The sequence below is a fragment of the Carassius auratus genome, unplaced genomic scaffold (genome assembly GCF_003368295.1).
Source record: "Carassius auratus strain Wakin unplaced genomic scaffold, ASM336829v1 scaf_tig00028723, whole genome shotgun sequence".
Taxonomy (NCBI): Eukaryota; Metazoa; Chordata; class Actinopteri; order Cypriniformes; family Cyprinidae; genus Carassius; species Carassius auratus.
The window spans coordinates 50,101-69,193 of record NW_020525715.1 but is presented as its reverse complement, the minus strand read 5'-3'; the positions used below and the strand labels follow the sequence as shown (position 1 = coordinate 69,193).

The following is a 19,093-nucleotide window of genomic DNA, read 5'->3' as shown; positions in this document are numbered from 1 at the left end:
CAGAAGATTTGTATAAAGGTGTCTGCTAAATAAATACATGCAATCCATAGATTCTAGATAAATGAATGAGATTTTCTCTCATTTATTTGTTGGACTGCAAAAATCTTTATTTTTAGCTTGTGTTTATAAGACGAGACTAAATGATGTGGTGAATTTGTACAATGTTCTGTGAGTTAAATCTCTGAGAAACTGTTTCTGTTTGTTCTTCAGGTGTGTTTGGTGCTGAAACAGAAAAAGTGAAAGTGATGGAGGGAGATTCTGTCACTCTGAACCCTGATCTCACTCAAATAAAGGAAATTATTAAGATTGTGTGGAGGTTTGGAGTTAAAGGTCCAATCATTGCTGAAATTATTGAAAAGAAGTTGTCAAATAAAACTGATGAGAGATTTGGAGACAGACTGCAGGTGGATCTTCAGACTGGATCTCTGACCATCAGGAACATGAAAACTGAACACTCTGGACTTTATCAATTACAGATCGACCACACAAATGCTGGAAACTCAAAGAAGAATTTCAATGTTACTGTTTTAGGTGAGGATACTTGTTTTAGTAAGTTGTTTTCAAATGTGTATTGCTTAATAAATGAAATTGAATTAAACGGATTTTTAAGGTGCAGTGAACAAAACACTAGTTACACTGTGTTCAGCAGTCTATCATAGTTTTAGTTTCATGATATCACAGTCATGCTGTTGTTCTGATTATCATCACAGCTGTGATTGGTCCACAGGTGATCACATGACTGATACTCAGAACAGATGTTGATTATATACAACAGCTCTAGAAAGATTCAGATCTGATTGTTCATCATCTGTCTGTAACGTGATGATGTCAGAATCATGAGGAATCAGATTTTCCTTTTCAAATAAACTTCATGACTTTAACATTCAGAGCTCAAAACTTCTTTCCCAGACGAAATCTAAGCTTAAAATATGTGACTTCTTAAAATATGTATCTTCACTACTGTTTCAATGTTAAAATGAATTTAAGGATCATTAATAGAGATGTAGTTATCAGATCTTCTCATGTTATACAGTGCTGATGTTTAAAGTGTTTGTTCCTGTCTCTCTTTATCATTACAGTACCAGAACGGTCTTCAGGTGCTATTGCAGGAATATGTGTTACTCTTTTACTGATAGCTGCAGCTGGAGCTGCTGTTGCTTTTTACTATCGCCACAGAATCTGTGATCCAAAGCGTTTAATGGGTAAGTGTTACAACTCACACAGCAAGTGTAACATGAGCTTTTTTTGATAATAAAAATGAATAAATAAGAAAGATCTCACCCCGCTATTGTTGGGGTAATAACTTAGTACTCACAAGCTAGATTGTTAACTATATTTATTGAATGAACTAGGGCTGTGCCATATGGACAAAAAAAATAAAAAATCTTGATTTTTTTTTATCAACTTAGCTATTTCGATTTTAATCACAATTTTGACGCACACATATATGCTTTACAGTCATAAATACATTTAGGATGAATTTGAAATATATTTCCAAAAGAAAACCAATTAGAGCTTTATCAAAAAGTTGTAACGTCTCTAGAACAGACATAAGTCAAAATAATCACTATACTCAGGTGTTGAAATAGATTTGTTATACATTATACAGGTTCACACATTTGCAGTGTGTATACAGTATGTGTATGCAATGCAGAAGCAGCAGAGAGAGCGCATTATTGTAACGCGAAAGCACATTAAAATAATGCACGAGCACGAATCTCGAGCACGAGCACGACGTGCTTGCTCAGATACACGCTGCTCTCTCCCGGAGAGAGTGTGCGCACTTAAAACGTGTCTCCTCTCACTTAAACTTACAACTCTCTCTATGCTCGTGTGCTAGATATTAATTATTTTTGCACGTTTTTATCTCTAGCCTTTTACCGCGTGCAGTGTAAACGCTCTGATCCGTCAACATGGGCTCGGAATAAAGGCCCATCACAGACAGTGTGTGAACCTACAGTTAGGTATATAACTCGGACTGGCAGCGCTCAGCAAAACGGGAAACAGTCAGCGGAGCAAGCAGTCAGGAGGGAACATGTTGACAGCCATTTATGCATGTTTGAATTTGTTGTTCTGTAGCATATGCAGCAAAAATATCTAAGATAAATTGGCGGTTTATTCTTAAACAATCACCGAGCTCGAAAAGTGGAAGCATAGTTACAGTTAAAAAATGTTTTGTTATTTAATTATATATATTAAATATATTATTTATTTTAATAGTAATTGCGGGCCCACCTGCAATACCATCGCCCCACAGGTTGAAAACCACTGTTCTAATGATTGTTTTACTGTAATATTTAATAACATCTGTGACCGCACAGGTTGCACTAGTCCTTAAATCATAATCCTGCTCTCTTTTGGCCATTTTCAACTGTAGCTGGTCTGCCTGTGCTCTTCATCTCACCTCACAGATGTAGATGTAAAACAAGAAAAAGATATGTCAAGTGTCAATGAATCTGTTGCCTCTTATCTGGTCATTAGTTTTACTTGTTTATGCTTGCTTAAAAGGATGGGTCAATCAAAAAAAAGTTAAATGCCATCCTACGGAGCTCTCTCTCTCTTTCTCTTTAATGCTATAATAGTTCATAGAAACTTTTCTGTTAAAGGACCGTAATAGTATTGTAATTGACTGATGAGCAAAGAGGACAATTTTCACCAAAAAAAAAACACTTAACTGCACATACAGTCGTCAAATGGTGTTTGAAAAAAATGGTGTGGATCATCTCTAATGATCTCCTGTTTTCTCCATTTCTATGTGCTGATATGTCAAGAACCAGAGATCTCTGAACCAGTGTTAAACGAGAGTAAGTATTACAGCTGAAATGGCAAACTGAGATTTTCGGACAGTAGAGTTATGTATGTGTGTTCATATTCAGTGTTTCTATGTTGTTGTCTTTTCTTACCACATGCTCTGTTTGTAATTTAATGCAATAATTCATATAATGTGTGATTGTCCATTACTGAGTTGCATGACATAATACTAATGCAATATACTAATTTCTGAATATTTGTTAGAAATGCAGAACTGACCACAACTACATTATAGTTCACAGAACTAAGAGCAAGGCTGAGAAATGTAGCATGAAGCTTGCTGTGGCTGTTTTTAGGTTTGTGTTGGCTGTCTATCTCACATCTGTATGTGTCACTGTTTATGGCTTCATTCAGCTTCTTCTTTCAGACACTATTACAGAAACTCTGAAGATGGAGATGCACTGGTGTTTTTTTTCTTTGCTTTAATGCTTTTGTTTCCTAATACTGTAAGTGAATTCATCTACCATTTCATATCTGATCATTACTATTACTTTATTTATAGAAAATATGTATACATTATATATAAAAGATATATTACACATAGAACAAAAATATATAATTTAGAAACATTTACAAAAAGATGATTATTTATTAAAAAGAATAAATCAAATTAGGTAACACTTGAATATAGGGACCAATTCTCACTATTAACTAGCTGATTGTTAACAAGCCTATTATTAACATATTGCCTGTTTATTAGTACTTGTAAAGCATTTATTCTTTGTGACCCCATATACTACATCCCTAATGCTACACAATACCTTAACTTAAAGGGGACATCAGAAGACATTTTCCACACAAATTGGTAGGATTCTTTATGGTCTTCATGAAAAGTCTATAGCATACTTTGGTTAAAATTTTTCAATGGTACACTGTAAAACCCGACAAGTTAACTTAACTCAAATCATTTGAGTAAACCATTTGCCTTGACTGTAATACCCAACAAGTAAACTTAACTCAAACGGTTTGAGTAAACAGGTATCCTTAAGTTATGTTAACTCAAACCGTTTGAGGAAACCGATTGCCTTAAACCGTTCAAGTAGAAAAAACTAACAGTTATAAGTACTCTGAACTTAATTCAGTTGAGTTCACTGAAAGAAGATATACATTGCAATTAAGTGATAAAGTGATTAATTGAGTGATAATTGTGAATTAGTGATGAACACCTGCTGTTAACAAACAGAATCACTGAAGAAAAGAGAAACACAAGAACTACTACAACTGACTTCAGACACAGACTTAGATGAAATCAACTGAAATAAAATACATGAAATCTCTCAAGATCTGATTAAACAACCCACAAACAGCATCACCAGCTCCACTTATTAATAACCAGACTGACTTTATTTCTGTCAGACGTCTACAGAAGATCTTATTGAGAATGAACTAAGGTTTAGATGTTGATTTATTGTTTCATTTGAAGTAACCATGTTAGAGATCAGTGTTTGCTTTAGTTGGGCTCTTGACCCTTGATTTCTGTCTTAGTCTTTTCTCTGGCTGTTATAACCATGTGTTTCTAAAACACATTTGTTGTAACTCAAAAGCCCAGAAGAAATGCCATCAGGTGTTAACCTGTACCTAGGTGTAGGGTGTTATACTTTATATAGGTGATGATAATTATTCATTACTATTCACAATTATTGATTTGTGGAGTCTAATCTCTGATGAAATAGGTGTGTAATTAGTAGAAGTGGACCTAGTAAAAAAAGACACTAAGAGCTAGTGATTCTGTGATAATCAGTTAATATAAAAATGACTTCATAAACATTTTATACACATACATTTTTCTTCTATGCAAGTAATTGGTCAAACACAGACATCAATAATCAGAATATGAACCTCTACAATGGTGACAAAAAAACATGCTGCAATGCATGCTGGGTACTATTGTAGTACAGAACTCATCCATGGCTCCCAGCATGCTCTGCAGCATTTTTTTTTTTTTATGGTCACCATTGTTGAGGTTCATATTCTGATTATTAATGTCTGTGTGTGACTAATTGACACCATAGAAGACCAAACTGTTTAGAAAGTCTTTGTATTAAATGATTATTACAGAACCTTTGACTCTTAGAATTACTTTTACTATAATCAATCAAATTACACAACACCTATTTCATCAGAGACTAGACTCCTAGCAGTTCAATAATTGATGATTATCATCACCGATATAAAGTATAACACCCTACACCTAGGTACAGGTTAACACCTGATGGCATTTCTTCTGGGCTTTTGAGTTACAACAAATGTGTTTTAGAAACACATGGTTATAACAGCCAGAGAAAAGACTAAGACAGAAGTCAAGGGTCAAGAGCCCAACTAAAGCAAACACTGATCTCTAACATGGTTACTTCAAATGAAACAATAAATCAACATCTAAACCTTAGTTCATTCTCAATAAGATCTTCTGTAGACGTCTGACAGAAATAACGTCAGTCTGGTTATTAATAAGTGGAGCTGGTGATGCTGTTTGTGGGGTTGTTTAATCAGATCTTGAGAGATTTCATGTATTTTATTTCAGTTGATTTCATCTAAGGCTGTGTCTGAAGTCAGTTGTAGTAGTTCTTGTGTTTATCTTTTCTTCAGTGATTCTGTTTGTTAACAGCAGCTGTTCATCACTAATTCTCAATCAGCACTTAGTTAATCACTTAATTACTTGAATACAAAGTTTTAAAACTTACATGGTTTAAATCAAGGCAATCTGTTTACTCAAACGGTTTGAGTTAAGTTAACTTGTCGGGTTTTACAGTGTAGTGTAAAAAAAAACCCTGTAATAAAACAGATCTGTTCTCAGTGTCCTGTTTCAGTGCATGTCCCTTTAAATGCTAATGATCTCTGCTCACCCCGCCCCTCTCTTCCATGGGGTGAGCAGCAGTTCTCTGAGAATGGAAACTTTAGCCGCATTCGTTGTGGAACTTGCTAACTAGCACATTATTAGAAAAGGCGGTTTGTAATGATTCATAGAAAAAACAGCTTATGTTCACATCTTCTGTAGGTGTAGCTGGATCACGAATGAGTCACGCAAAGATAGATGCAGTTATGTAGATCAGGGGGCACATTCAAAAACAGAAGTAATCCTCTGCATCTTCAGCAGTTCAGATGTCGGGAGTTAATGATGACTGCTGTGTTCATTATAACATCCAACAACAAAACACCTCAAATGCTTTGGAGCCATTCTCGTCTACATCTGTGAACATCTTGATCTGAGAAAGTGATTATGATTTTTGGTGGATTTTATAAAAACACTGGGCAAATTTTATGATTATAGGGTGGTTGTGTACACACACTTTAAGACACATTTATGTTCAAACAACATGTAAAAGTGCATTTTGCATCTGATCTTCCCTTTAACAACTACCTTACTAATAGGAGTTTGAGGCTAAAGTCGTAGTTTATGGTTTGTTAATAGTGAGAATTGGACCTTAAAATGAAATGTGAGCCAAATAATATTTAGATTTATTATTTATTCTCCTTTAACTAATTTGAAAAGCTGTATGTATGTAAATATTTTGATTAATCTTCATTTTTTCTGTCTCAGAGATGAAAGTCAAAGTCAAGTTTGGAATGACATGAGGGCAATTAATGTCAGAATTTACATTGTTGGGTTAACTTAATGTTTTTCCGTGATTGATGAATTGGGATCTCGCTAGAGAAATGAATCGCCTTTGAGTGTTAACAAAACAAGTCAATGAATGTTGGTGTGTGAGTGGAGGAACCCGCCACTGCTGTTCATACAGTGGGAATTGGATAACACTGGGAAAACGTACCCAAGTAGAGGAATCACTACACACGGCACCTAGCCCAGCACAAGGACTGACCTTGGGCACACACACGAGTGCTGGACCTGGCGTCTTGTGCTCCGCCACGCCTGACTGCCGAGGGTGCGGGAGGAACTTCAACTGGGAAACTGAACTGAGAAGCACTTAAGCACACATTTTTTTGTCTGTAGAGGGGAATGGTGCAGCAAGAGTCAGAGTCCAGCATTACAGGCAATCTGAGGCAAGTACACAAGAGGACACAAGCTCTACACAGAGATTATAGAATCTCCCAAACCTGTAAGGTGTCACCAAGCCGGCAGCACTACAGATGTCTTATATCGAGGCCCCCCTCTGCCAAAGCCCAAGAGGAAGCCACAGCTCTTGTAGAGTGTGCTCTCACTCCAAGGGGGCAAGGTTAAGCCTCCTTGCCTCCCTAAGGAACCTGATGACCAGGTTGTGCTTCCCAATGGACTTGCCGTCTACTGCATCGTGATGTGCAGTAAACGGCAAGAAAAGGAGAGCACAAACATGATCGGGCATCTACACGGGTTTTCCCCGGTCGGGAAGAACACCAATCAACGAACAGGTTCCACTTCAGCACGTAGGCGCGCTTTATAGAGGGTGCTCTAGCTGAATTGATGGTGTTTGCTACTGCTGGAGGTAAACCACCTAGAAGCTCCGCATCCTGTTCAGAGACCATATGTGGATATTCCATAGGTCTAGGCGTGGGTGCCAGGGTGTGCCCCCTCTCTGAGAAAGGAGATCCTTCCTCAGAGGAATACGCCAAGGAGGGGCTGTCGTGGGGAACATCAGTTCAGTATCAGGGGTGCACAATGCAAATCTTGCATGTCAACATTCATTGGCTTGTTTTGTTAACACTCAAAGGTGATTCATCTCTCTAGCGAGATCCCAATTCATCATTGACGTAACATTGAACATGACTGACTGAAAGGGAACCACACATCTTCATCTACATTCTCACAATTTAATTTCACATTTCTAGTTCCTGCTGTGACAGAGGAAGACACAGACACTGGACAACTATGGAAAACATGTAAGTATTTCAACTCATATAGCAAGAGTTTAACTAATTTAACTTGTATTATTAAGACATAACATTAATGTAAACCGTTATCGATTGTTATACTACGGGGGCAGAATGCTTGAATCTGATTGGCTGACGAACAGTCTGAGGTGTGCAATTATTTTCTGGGAAACGCACAGTGAACGTAGTTTTAGGGAGCTCTCCTGACCGCATACAGTTCCATATAACACAACTACATTGTTTGGTGGAAGAATAAGTTTTATTTATATAATTTCACCTTATTTGTTCCTGTTGTATTCTGTGAAACCTTACTACGTTTATGGAATAACCATTTTATAAAAGCAATAAGCCTCATGAAGCTGTGGTTTACAGTGAATGTATAAAAGCTAAGGGACGTTGTTAGGGATGACACGAAGCGGAGTGCCTAAAACCAACTTCGCTGTCACAAATTCACTGTTAACCACAGCTTCACAAGGCTTATTAACCTTATATGTAGTTCCCCAGAAACAGTTGTGGTTCTAACAAAGTGATTGGCTGCCTCTTGGGGTTTATTGCTTTATTAGATCACAGAATCTTCTCAGTGTTTCTGACTTGTCAATTGCGCTCATCCACTTACATTTTCCTCATTTCTCTGTTTCTGTGCACTGCTGTGACAGATGAAGAGAAGTATTTGTCAGTGATGGAGGGAGAATCTGTCACTCTAAAAATTGATGCTGAAATAAAAGGGGATGATCAGGTCCTGTGGATGTTTGGTCCTCAAGAAACTCTCATAGCCGAAATCAAAAGTGAAACCAGAGAGATCAGCACCTTTGATGGTACTGATGGGAGATTCAAAGACAAACTGAAACTAGGCAAGACTGCATCCCTGACCATCACAAACATCACAGCTGACCACAATGGAGTCTATAAACTACAGACCAGCAGCAGCAGAGTAACCTCGTTTCAAAGATTCATTGTAACTGTCAGAGGTAAGAATCATACTTTTTTCAGTATAATGATCACATTTCTTTATTGCCAGTTATTTCAGAAATTAAGCTTGATACATTACCTTAAATTTGTGTGAGTTTTCAACATGCTGAACAAATTATTTAGAAATATTAAAAATAATAATAAAAAAAAAATTATGGAAACTATTTGTTAAATTAACACATTTCTTTGTCTTTATGTTTCGATGCCTTCTGACAATTATCAGTTCTTACATGGGCCCATGGAAAGAAGTATGAACATTAAGCCTTTTAGTCTGCTCACAAACTTCTTCAAAGTTTATTATTACATTCACACATTATATAGTTGCATTGCAGGGGGTGGTGTTTTAGTTTATCCAATGAGATATGGATTACACAAGTGTTGAGTATGAGCCAAAACAACAAGTTAGCTGAGGTAAGCATTAGGGGTGGTGAAAAAATCGATTATTGATTAATCGCGAGTATGGTATGGACGAGTATGAATCGATTATTAAATTTTCAAAAATCGATTTTTTTTTTTTTAGCATTATTTTATTTTGTGAAAAAAATTATACCGGGAGTTGAACGTCACGAACGCGCCCAGTTCCAGTTAGCAAGCAGCCAGAGCAGGTGTGTAAAATGGAAAAACCAGGAACGAGCAACCAACCGATCCACCCAGCTCCATCTGGGCTCAAAGCAAGCGAGTGGATTCATTTTGGTTTTCATGGCAGGAGCTCTAGCCCTCTTGGTGCCAGGGTCGAGTTACGGCACTGAATAAAACGGCCGATTTTGTCAAATAGGGTGTCAAATTTCACGCGACCTCCCCTGCACCAGATCGCAGACATGTAATACTTAATCTCTGACTCAAAAAAACGTCAGGCTCCTTAACAAAATCTTCGAGAGCGCATTGAATCAGTGCGAAAAAAAAGCGGAGCTAGTGTGAGAGTGAGCCATTTTATCTGACCAATGTTGTCAACGTCAGCGAGTATTGGCATTAGATTATTATTATTATCATTATTATTATTATTATTATTATTATCTAATGGCATCAATAAAGCTTCAATAAACCCGCAATGAAATGTTGGGACTTCTATTCGCGGACACTGATTCTGAAGGGGAATATCTGCATTCAGAAGATGACGGTGATACTGAAAGTGAAAGTATAGCCCTACACCAAGCACAAACGGTGAATCCTTTGCCCAATGTAAATGGTCCTTTGCCAAATGTCAGAGGTGTGAACAATGTTTGCAGGGGTCGGAGTTTTCATTGCAAAATTAGCAGGCGTGTTATTGTTGCAGGGACGAGGAGATTTTTTCCGCGCTAGACATGTATATTTGTCTTCTGACCGCACCTCTCCGCAATCGCGGTGACAGTATTGTAGTGGAGACTTTGTCTAATGCCTCTGGGTATATTAGACGAGGTCGAAGTATTCATAGGACAGTTAGGAGGCAAGGTGGAGAGTAGCAATGACACTGACAGTGGTCCGAGCTGTGCACACTCGGCGCGTGCGCGAGGCAGATCTGGCCGCGCTGCTCATAGCAGAAGCAGAGGCGATGTGACACGGGGCATAGATTTTGAACTAAACCGGTCTTGTCTACTTGTGTTTGTGTGTCATATGAATAATAAATATGTGCCCCATACATGGAATCAGAGTGCCTGCTGCATGTAGTAAACTGAAAATCCCAACCGCTACATGCATTCGGGTTGTTTCTACCATTTATTAGTAATGATTTATACAGTTTGTTTACTACTTACTGTTGTGAAACGGAAAATTAATAATCGCTAATCGAGAATCGTTAATAATCGAAAATCGACTGTAATCGAATCGGGACTTCAATAATCGTAATCGAATCAAATCGGGAAATCAGACAGATTAACCACCCCTAGTAAGCATATAGTCAGCCATTACTGGACATATAAGGACTAATATTGGCAGTAGAACACTTCAACTTTTAGTATAGGATAAACTAAACCCAATAACCTGGGCCCACAGAGGTCCCCCGCCATCCTTCACCGATTCAACTCTATGTATCATCTGTGCATGTGTGTATACATTGAGGTAAAGAGACATAAAATGAAAGAATAGATAGAGGAAGAACCCAGATGGGAGGAGGGATTGCACACTCCAACAATAATAGGAAACACGTGGAACGGAGTGAGTAAGAAGGGAGGAGGGATTGCAAAGAGGCAAACTCACAGTAATATCTGACAGAGGTCTTTAGATGATCTAACACTATTATAACACAATTTATTGGTAAACCATAAAACCATTTAGAGATTGATATTTTTACCTGCATAATCAGTGTTTTGTGGTACTAAAGCACTTTCCATTGCGTTTAGTAGTAGCTGATTTTCTTTCCTTTTATTTACAGATGTAACATAAACATGCATGGATGAATGATAAAAGTGTACAGTTTCCCCACAATCTTTACTGTTATGTTGAACAAAAAAGCCATAAAACCTAACATGTTTAATGTAGAATTGGCCAACGTCATTGCATAGGAAACGGTATCAACGTCCCTCCCTTGCTTTTGTATGTGTTTTGACAACATAATCTAAATAAAACATTTCAAGACAATACGTTATTAAATCATTTACTTTCAAATTGTGTCGCAGCTGCAGTCATATCTACTACCATTTATCTTCCTTTTGTAAACTCTCCATGACAATGTACCATTCTTTTACTTCATTTGTCCTATTGATGACAGACGTAAACACGTGGACGGTGTCAGAAAGTGAACGCGCATCTGTACAATGTATCAAGTGTAAACAAGATTGTGATGTCCGGTTCACGAACGAATCGTTCGATTTAACTGGTTTCGTCTTAGTGAACCAGTTGAACCAGTTCACCATATCAGACAGAACTGTCTGAAATGGTTTGTGTCTCCAGTAAGTTTTAATCCACAAATTCACGTTATTGTAAATTCAAGTTATTCACTTTATTTTAATGTGGCTGACCACTCCCTCTAAGTCAAAATAAACATATATTCTGGAGTAATTAATTTACTCAAACAGTACAATGACTGAAGATTAACACTGAGCAGAGCAGCATGACATTTAGAATGGTTCTCGTTCTTCAGGAACCGATTACATCGGTTTTCGAATCACCAGTACAGTGAACAGAAAACAGTTTCTTTTGGACACGTCCGATTTAAAGGAACCTATGAGCTGATGATACTGCGAATGCGTGATGCAGCGTGAAGTTACCAAACAGATTGCCTATGACTGACACAACACATCTGAACTGAACTTGTTCAGTTGTTTTATGGTTATGTTATTGATTACTGACTTTATTTGAATGTGTATTTTCATCCCGGGCCCAGGATGATAGACTTCACGTCATTATGTCATCGCAAATTACGTCATTACTTCTGGGATTCGATGAACTTGGTTCATTGAAACAAACTGTCTGAAAGAACCAGTTCGTAGAAAAGAACTGTAATTCCCATCACTAGCAACACTCGCATTCAGCATAATCAAGTGTCAGCCATTAAGCGAGTTAAACGTCAGCCTATGGTGAGACAATGACTATTCGTAAAAACCTTGCAAATGATTGAGCCCTGGGGCAAGTTCAAGCTCAAACCGGTGTGCAAAATTTTGCTATTGTTTCCAGGTTGAATGACATGCAATGGTATGCAACAGGGTTTGAGATACGTTTTCTCTTGTTTGGTGGGTGTGTCAAAAATGTCAGCCAAATCAGCAACAACAAATATAAACAACACGGTACTGGAACTCGCATGTAATCTACATCTAAATAAATTCACAAGGGCAAGTATATTGTTTGCACATTTATTTACATTAAAGGCAAAAACACGTATTCATACCAATTTCATCAGGCTCTGAAAATTCTTTAAAAAAAAAAAACACAAATAATGGCCTTCTCATCTGCCGTAGTTGCAACTCTTGCATTATCAGAACAGGGTTTTTTATGCACCACTGTTTCCGTTTGAAAAACATTTTGCTCCGATCTTGTCGGGGCTGAACGCAGCCCCTCAGATACAAAACGAGCCATTTTGTGGCACTTGATTAAATAAATGCTTTGTTAATAATGAGGAGGGTGATTTAAGCTATGGAGTTTGCAGGATGTTTCAAAGCAAATTTGATTACTCATGTCATGACCTTTTGAAAATGATAAAAACAACTTCCACACTTGATCTAAGGGCAACCTTTTTTTCCTCCTTTTATGCGCTGCTGTCCCAAATGAAGTCGTGGTAATGTCAGTGACGGAGGGACAATCAGTCACTTTATACCCTGATGATACTGAAGCACAGAAAGATGATCTGATTGTGTGGATGTTTGGAGATGAAGACAATCTCATTGCTCAAATGACTGGAAAGACCAGAGCAACATATGAAGGCACTGATGGGATATTCAGAGACAGACTGAAGCTGGACAAGAGGACTGGATCGCTGACCATCAGGAACATGCGGACAGAGCAATCTGGACTTTACAAACTACAGATGAGCAGCAGCAGCAAAGGAACCAAAAACAAGAGATTCAACATCGTAATAAATTGTGAGTAGCTGTGTTGTAGTCTATTTTTAAAAGCATCTTTGTGAGATGATTTTGTTCTTTGTTTTTACTAAAACATTCTTACAGACCAAATGGCTTTCAAAACGTAATGCCCACACAAAAATAGATAAATTATTTGTTAAAAATGTATATTATTATTATAATTATGCATGTTATTTTTACAGTTTATTACCAACTTACAAATAACAGTACACACACAGTAGGGCCTTTTGCACCGCTTTAGTTCCAGAACTAAATATGCAGTACTAAAGTACTGGGATACTTTTGTGTGAACTATTTCCCAGTATCAGTTAAAGGGTTGCATTCACACAGACAGTGTGTACTAGGAAGTGATGCAAGCTGGTCGACAGCGACGCCATATGTGCGTAGCGTTCAACAACAAAAACAATGAAGCTTTACTAACTCACATGTAAAAATCTTTCTATATTTCTATGTGCTGCTGTGGCATAAAGTGAATAATGTGTCCGTGAAGGAGGGAGAGTCTTTGATTCTGAAGACTAATGCTGAAATACGGAAAAAAGATAAGATACTGTGGGTGTTTGGAGATGAAAACACTCTCATAGCTGAAATCAATGAAGGGAATGGAAACATCTCTACTTCTGATGGGAGATTTGGAGGCAGTCTGGGGCTGGACATTAGTACTGGATCCCTGACCATTAGAAACATCACAACTGAACACACTGGAGTTTATAAACAGAAGGTCATCAGCAAAAAAGGGACCACAATCAAGAGAATTAATGTTTCTGTGAGAGGTGAGTATCTCCTTTCAGTTTTTTTTTTTTTTTTTTGCAGATGATCCAGCTCAAACTGTGCAGGCTCCATGCTAAAAAAAAAAAAAAATGATGGACTTTATGATGTACATTTTGCAACATAACTTACTGAACATCCAAAACAATGCTGCATTGCTGGGCTAAATGTGCTTGCTGTATGTGTGTACATGTAATGGTATTTTATAATTAACTTCAGAATTATGCCTCCCATCAAAGTGAAAATGGTGACATTTGCCAAGTATGGTAACCCATACTTGGAATTGGTGCTCTCCATTTAACCAATCCGAGTGCCCACACACAGCAGTGAGAAGAAAACACACTATGAACACACACCCGGAGCAGTGGGCAGCTATATCCAGCGCCCGGGGAGCAAATGGGGGTTCAGTGTCTTGTACAAGTGCTACATCAATGGTTGTTGGGTACTGGGGGGAAGAGAGTGCTGTTCATTAACTCTTAAAACTTGGCTGAAAGATGCCATTCCAGAGAGTGCACTTCATCTGCCGGACTTTCAGATGTTCAGAATATATTTCGATATATTATTTATCGCTCCGCCCATGTCCATTTCAAGTTGATTTTAAAACTGTACATGAATGGTCTTTGTGCATTACTGTCAAACTGTGTTCACATGCACACATTTATATATTGGAAACTCTATTTCTGAAGAAACTCTGTTTCTCTTTATCTTTGTGCTGTTATCTCATCTGTCACAGTGATGATGATTTTAGGGGTGAAGGGCAAGAATGTGACTCTAAACCCTGATATCGAAACACGGAGAGATGATCTGCTCCTGTGGATGTTTGGAGATGAAAACTATCTCATTGCTCAGCTGAATGGAGAGACCAAGGAGACCATATACGCTGAGGCCGATGACAGATTCAGAGACAGACTACAGCTGGACAAGAACACTGGATCTCTCACCATCAAGAACATCCCAACCGGACCTTATAAACTACAGATCGTCAGCAGCCAAAGAACCTCGTACCAGAAGTTCAGAGTTTTCATTTGTTGTAAGTCCTTCAGTTTCACTTCAAAATGTTTTCATCCAGCAGCAGATAAAATGACATGATACCTCAGTTGAATCTGACAATGTAATACCAAATTTATTTTAGTAAAGAGTAACATTCATTGTTTGTTCTTCAGGTGAGTCCGGTCCCAAGATAGTGTCAGCGATGGTGGGAGAATGTCTAATTCTAATCACTGACTTTACCATAGAAATGGGTGAGCGGGTACATTGGATCTTTCAAGATAAAACCCTAGCAGCTGGAATGAATGGAGACATCAGTAAGACTTCCTATGGCGATGTGAGATTCAAAGGCAGACTGGAGCTGCATCATCAAACCGGATCTCTGACCATCAAGAACACCAGAACCAGTGACACTGGAATTTATCAACTAAGGTTCGTCAGTAGATGTGGAGAGAACATTTGCTGGGAATTCAACGTCATGGTCTATGGTGAGCAAATCAACTCTTCTAATATGATCCAATTTGCCTGCAGTCTGAGCATTCTATATCATCCGAGTACTTTCCTCTTGCTTTGGTATGTTTTGGAGACCGAGTTCACAAATATGATAATGTCATCATTTGCGAGAAAAGAACAAGTGCTCAATTACTGCTGAGCTTAGTAATTGGTAATTTTATGCTAAATTCAACAGAATTGATCTCAAGATCTTCCTTCTTTTTAACGTCTCTCATGTTCTTTGTATTTCAGATTCTACAAAGATTAAATCAGCAGCTGAAATGATAAATGAAGTGGCTTCTGAATTAACGAATATGCAGCGGACACAAGTTTAGGCTGATGAAGTAAGACACAACCACCAGTGTCAATCATTGTGAAATCAACAACTGATCCTCTGAACCTGACCTCTAGAATACATCCACTGAAACTACAAAATTAACCTGTGCACCTCTTAAACGTAAATATGGATGGAGTCCTGTGGCATTAAGGGTGGGGGGCGGCAGGGGGTCTGGTTATGTTGCAATATTGTAAAAATATGTTTTAATCCAGGAAGGCAAGCCTGTGGATATTACACATGCAACGTGTAAACTTTGTGCAATAATTATTTCGTCAGACACAAATCTACTTCATATACTGATAATGCTATATACAGTAGCTAAATGTTTTAATTTACTCCATTAATATTTCTATTGTTGGCTGAACATGTAGGCTAGTGCAAAAAAAAAAAAAAAAAAAAAAAACAGATTGTAGAAGTGTATTTAATTTCTTTTTAAAATGTTGGATGAAATATGTTTTTTTTCTCTCTCTTTCTTTTTTTTTATGATTGCAGTATTAATTTTAATTATAGGCTTATAATATATTAACCTGTTTTGAAAGCTTAAAAAAAAAAAAAAAAAAAAAACGTTTTCAATGAAGAGTAATCTAGCCTAATCTTTACCTCGCAGCGCATCAGTTTTGCGGTGATGCACTATGAAATCATTGTAATATTAATTTAAGAATAAAAGTAACTTAATAATATGAATAGGCCTAATAATCAGGAGAATGTAACAGGCCTTCATTAATTGAAAAGGACAAATTAGATACAACTAAAGTGTTGGTCTTCAAATAAGGAAACAGGTGTAGTTAATTGCTGGCGTCAGTCACAAAATTTATATAGGCCTATAAAAAAAAATAGGTTAATCTTTGTGAGGACGCCAGTTTAAATTCTTTAGACCCTGCACACCAAACGACTTTGAACGGCAGCTGAAAACACTGAGTGAGCTCAAATGTCATTCATAATTGGCCTGACGGTAGTGTTTGACTGCTTCACAGAATGAACAGGTTCACATGTGGAACTGTCTCATTGTTATTGGACAGGCTTTCACCCTCATCAGTGCAAGTTTTTAAAATACTTTTCCTACAGAATTATGCATTGATGCTGTTTTCATTTCTGTCACAGTGTCTGGTCTGTGTTTCCCTGAGTGTCCACTAGTGGTCTCACTTCCCCATAGTCACCCCACTGCAGGCACTACATTTCCCATGAGCCTTTGTCACATTCATCACTGTTAATTTCACCCCTGTTATTGCACTCAGCTGTCTTCACTTTCATGTCGGGTCAGATTGTATCAATATCCAAAAACAGACAAGAGGTCATAACCATAAATCAGTCCAAAACGAACCAAGAACCAAGGAAAACACAGGGAACACAAGAAAGCCAGGTGACGGAAAACAAGGACTCCATGAAACAGAATGAGACAGGCTGGTATAGATGGACAGCTGATGACGGTGAAAGGGAAGACGGCTGAGTGCAATACCAGTTGTGCAATTAACAGTGATGAATGGGACAAAGGCTCGTGGGAAATGTAGTGCCTGCAGTGGGGTGAGTATGGGGAAGTGAGACCACTAGTGGACACCCAGGGCAACACAGACCTGACACTGTGACAATTTCTAACACACAGCTACAAATTACAGTCCAACTAAATGGGTGAAGAATTTACATGCACGACTTGCCCAAAACAGCCTGGATAACAATTGGCTAATACTGCTGGCAGTCAAACTCCTCAAGAATTATGGAAACACACATTTTATTTAGTTATTTGAGATGTTATAATTCAACTCGGCCTGTCATCAGAGTGGGCGGGCCTGGGCCTGTGCCCCTTAGGCCCTCTGCTGCCTACGCCCCTGTATGACAGCCTTGTTATACTAGTTAATTTTTCATTTCTCTAAACTTTCTTTATTTTTCTAGATTTAAACATTCTTGGAAACATGTGGGATAGTTTCTGTACACAAGTAAACTAAATATATAACACTGTTCTAGTGTTTTTTGGATATTTAAAACAAGTCTTACATATTTTAACCCTTTTGCAGGTGAGTTTAAAATATTCTATCTGAGCCACCAGCGTGCGTTTCTTTACTGTGCGTTCACACTATACGTGACTTGCGCAAATGGACGCTTGAACATTTTAAGTTTATTCGTTGAATTCGTGTGTGTAATTTGCTTCATTTGTGCGTGAAATTAACTTCACAACAGACGCTAATTCACGTCATGGGAGGGGCTCCTGCCAGTTGAGTTCACGCAGCATTGTGATTTCAACCACCATTTACTCAGACAATTTTCAAAATATTACTGTTATCGTGTCATGACATGTCGTTTTAAAAGAATTACAGACTAGAATGTAGTTATTTTAAACTAAAATCTGCGGTTCATTTATAAAGACAGTGCCTATTTAAAAATGTTGTTCGCCGATTTCTGAGACAATCAGCTCCATGCGATCAGCGAGAGCTCAGTGCTCATGTATCCGCCGAGAGCACTCTCACCTCGGCTAGACCTTCTGATATGTGCAGCTGGCTCTGATGTCTCTTTAGTTGTTCTAACATAAAATATAATTTGTTTTGGGTAAATCTAACAGGTGATCTTTTGATCTTGATTTCTTCCCAGCGAGATCCTTTTTATTCCTGTTTCTGTAAAAGTATGAAGAAGTATCATACAGCTCCTGGTATGCACATTCATTGATGATAAGTTTGTCCTCCATTGTTGTTTTCGGATTTTCCTCTCCGCTTGCTAATCATAATCACATCACTACTAGAGCAAGCTCCTGATTGGTTAACGCAGCGCAAAATTTCGCCAAAGTTCAGATTTTTAAAATCGCGTGTTTCGCGCGTCAAAATGCCCGAAACGCTTATTTCGCGCCGCAGGTTGTCTATTCGCATCTTTGCACTGATTTAACATGTAAAGCACTCACGCTTAACGCTTCATTCGCATCAGGAGTGAACAAACCATTAGGCGACAGTTATTTTAGAATTTATCACCTTATTGTTTCCATGGCGACACATGGATCGCTTTTATAAAATTTCCCTGTTTTATTCAAAATATTTGCAAACATACTCACTATATTATGAAATATATGATATTCAGATTCTGCAATATGTACAAGTAAATATATTTGGTACTTTAAACACTTTTATATCGACCATGTTAGTTGATCTATATCGGGTGATGGGCGCTGCCATGTTAGTTCGTGCTGAATCTGAGCTGTGGGATTCATCAACACGCACATTCATCCTCTCCTCACGAAACACGTTGAAATAGGTCTCCAGTAAATTCAGAGAAGGGCAGAGTAAACTTTATAGCTACTTAGACAATCTCTATATGATATCAATAAAAACAGGAAGTCAGATTATATTTGTTAGGATCATTATTGCCGTTTCTATAGACATCAGCGTGTATTTTACAAACTGCAAATTTATGGTTTTGTGGTTGACACACTGAATGTTCTAATCACACCGGCTTCAGGGAC

The 19,093-nt window shown here is 37.9% G+C and overlaps 1 protein-coding gene across 1 annotated transcript; it reads left to right on the top strand.

Annotated features, from left to right (window-relative positions):
* Nucleotides 1–245: 245 nt before the first annotated feature.
* On the top strand, nucleotides 246–15,990 carry LOC113079606 (uncharacterized). Its single transcript, XM_026251849.1, has 10 exons — nucleotides 246–531; nucleotides 1,086–1,202; nucleotides 2,772–2,804; nucleotides 7,573–7,623; nucleotides 8,271–8,582; nucleotides 12,765–13,073; nucleotides 13,544–13,843; nucleotides 14,572–14,868; nucleotides 15,002–15,313; nucleotides 15,570–15,990. Exons 1-10 carry the CDS (start codon nucleotides 246–248, stop codon nucleotides 15,650–15,652), a joined length of 2,100 nt encoding a protein of 699 aa, XP_026107634.1. The 3' UTR covers nucleotides 15,653–15,990.
* The last annotated feature ends 3,103 nt before the right edge of the window (nucleotides 15,991–19,093 follow it).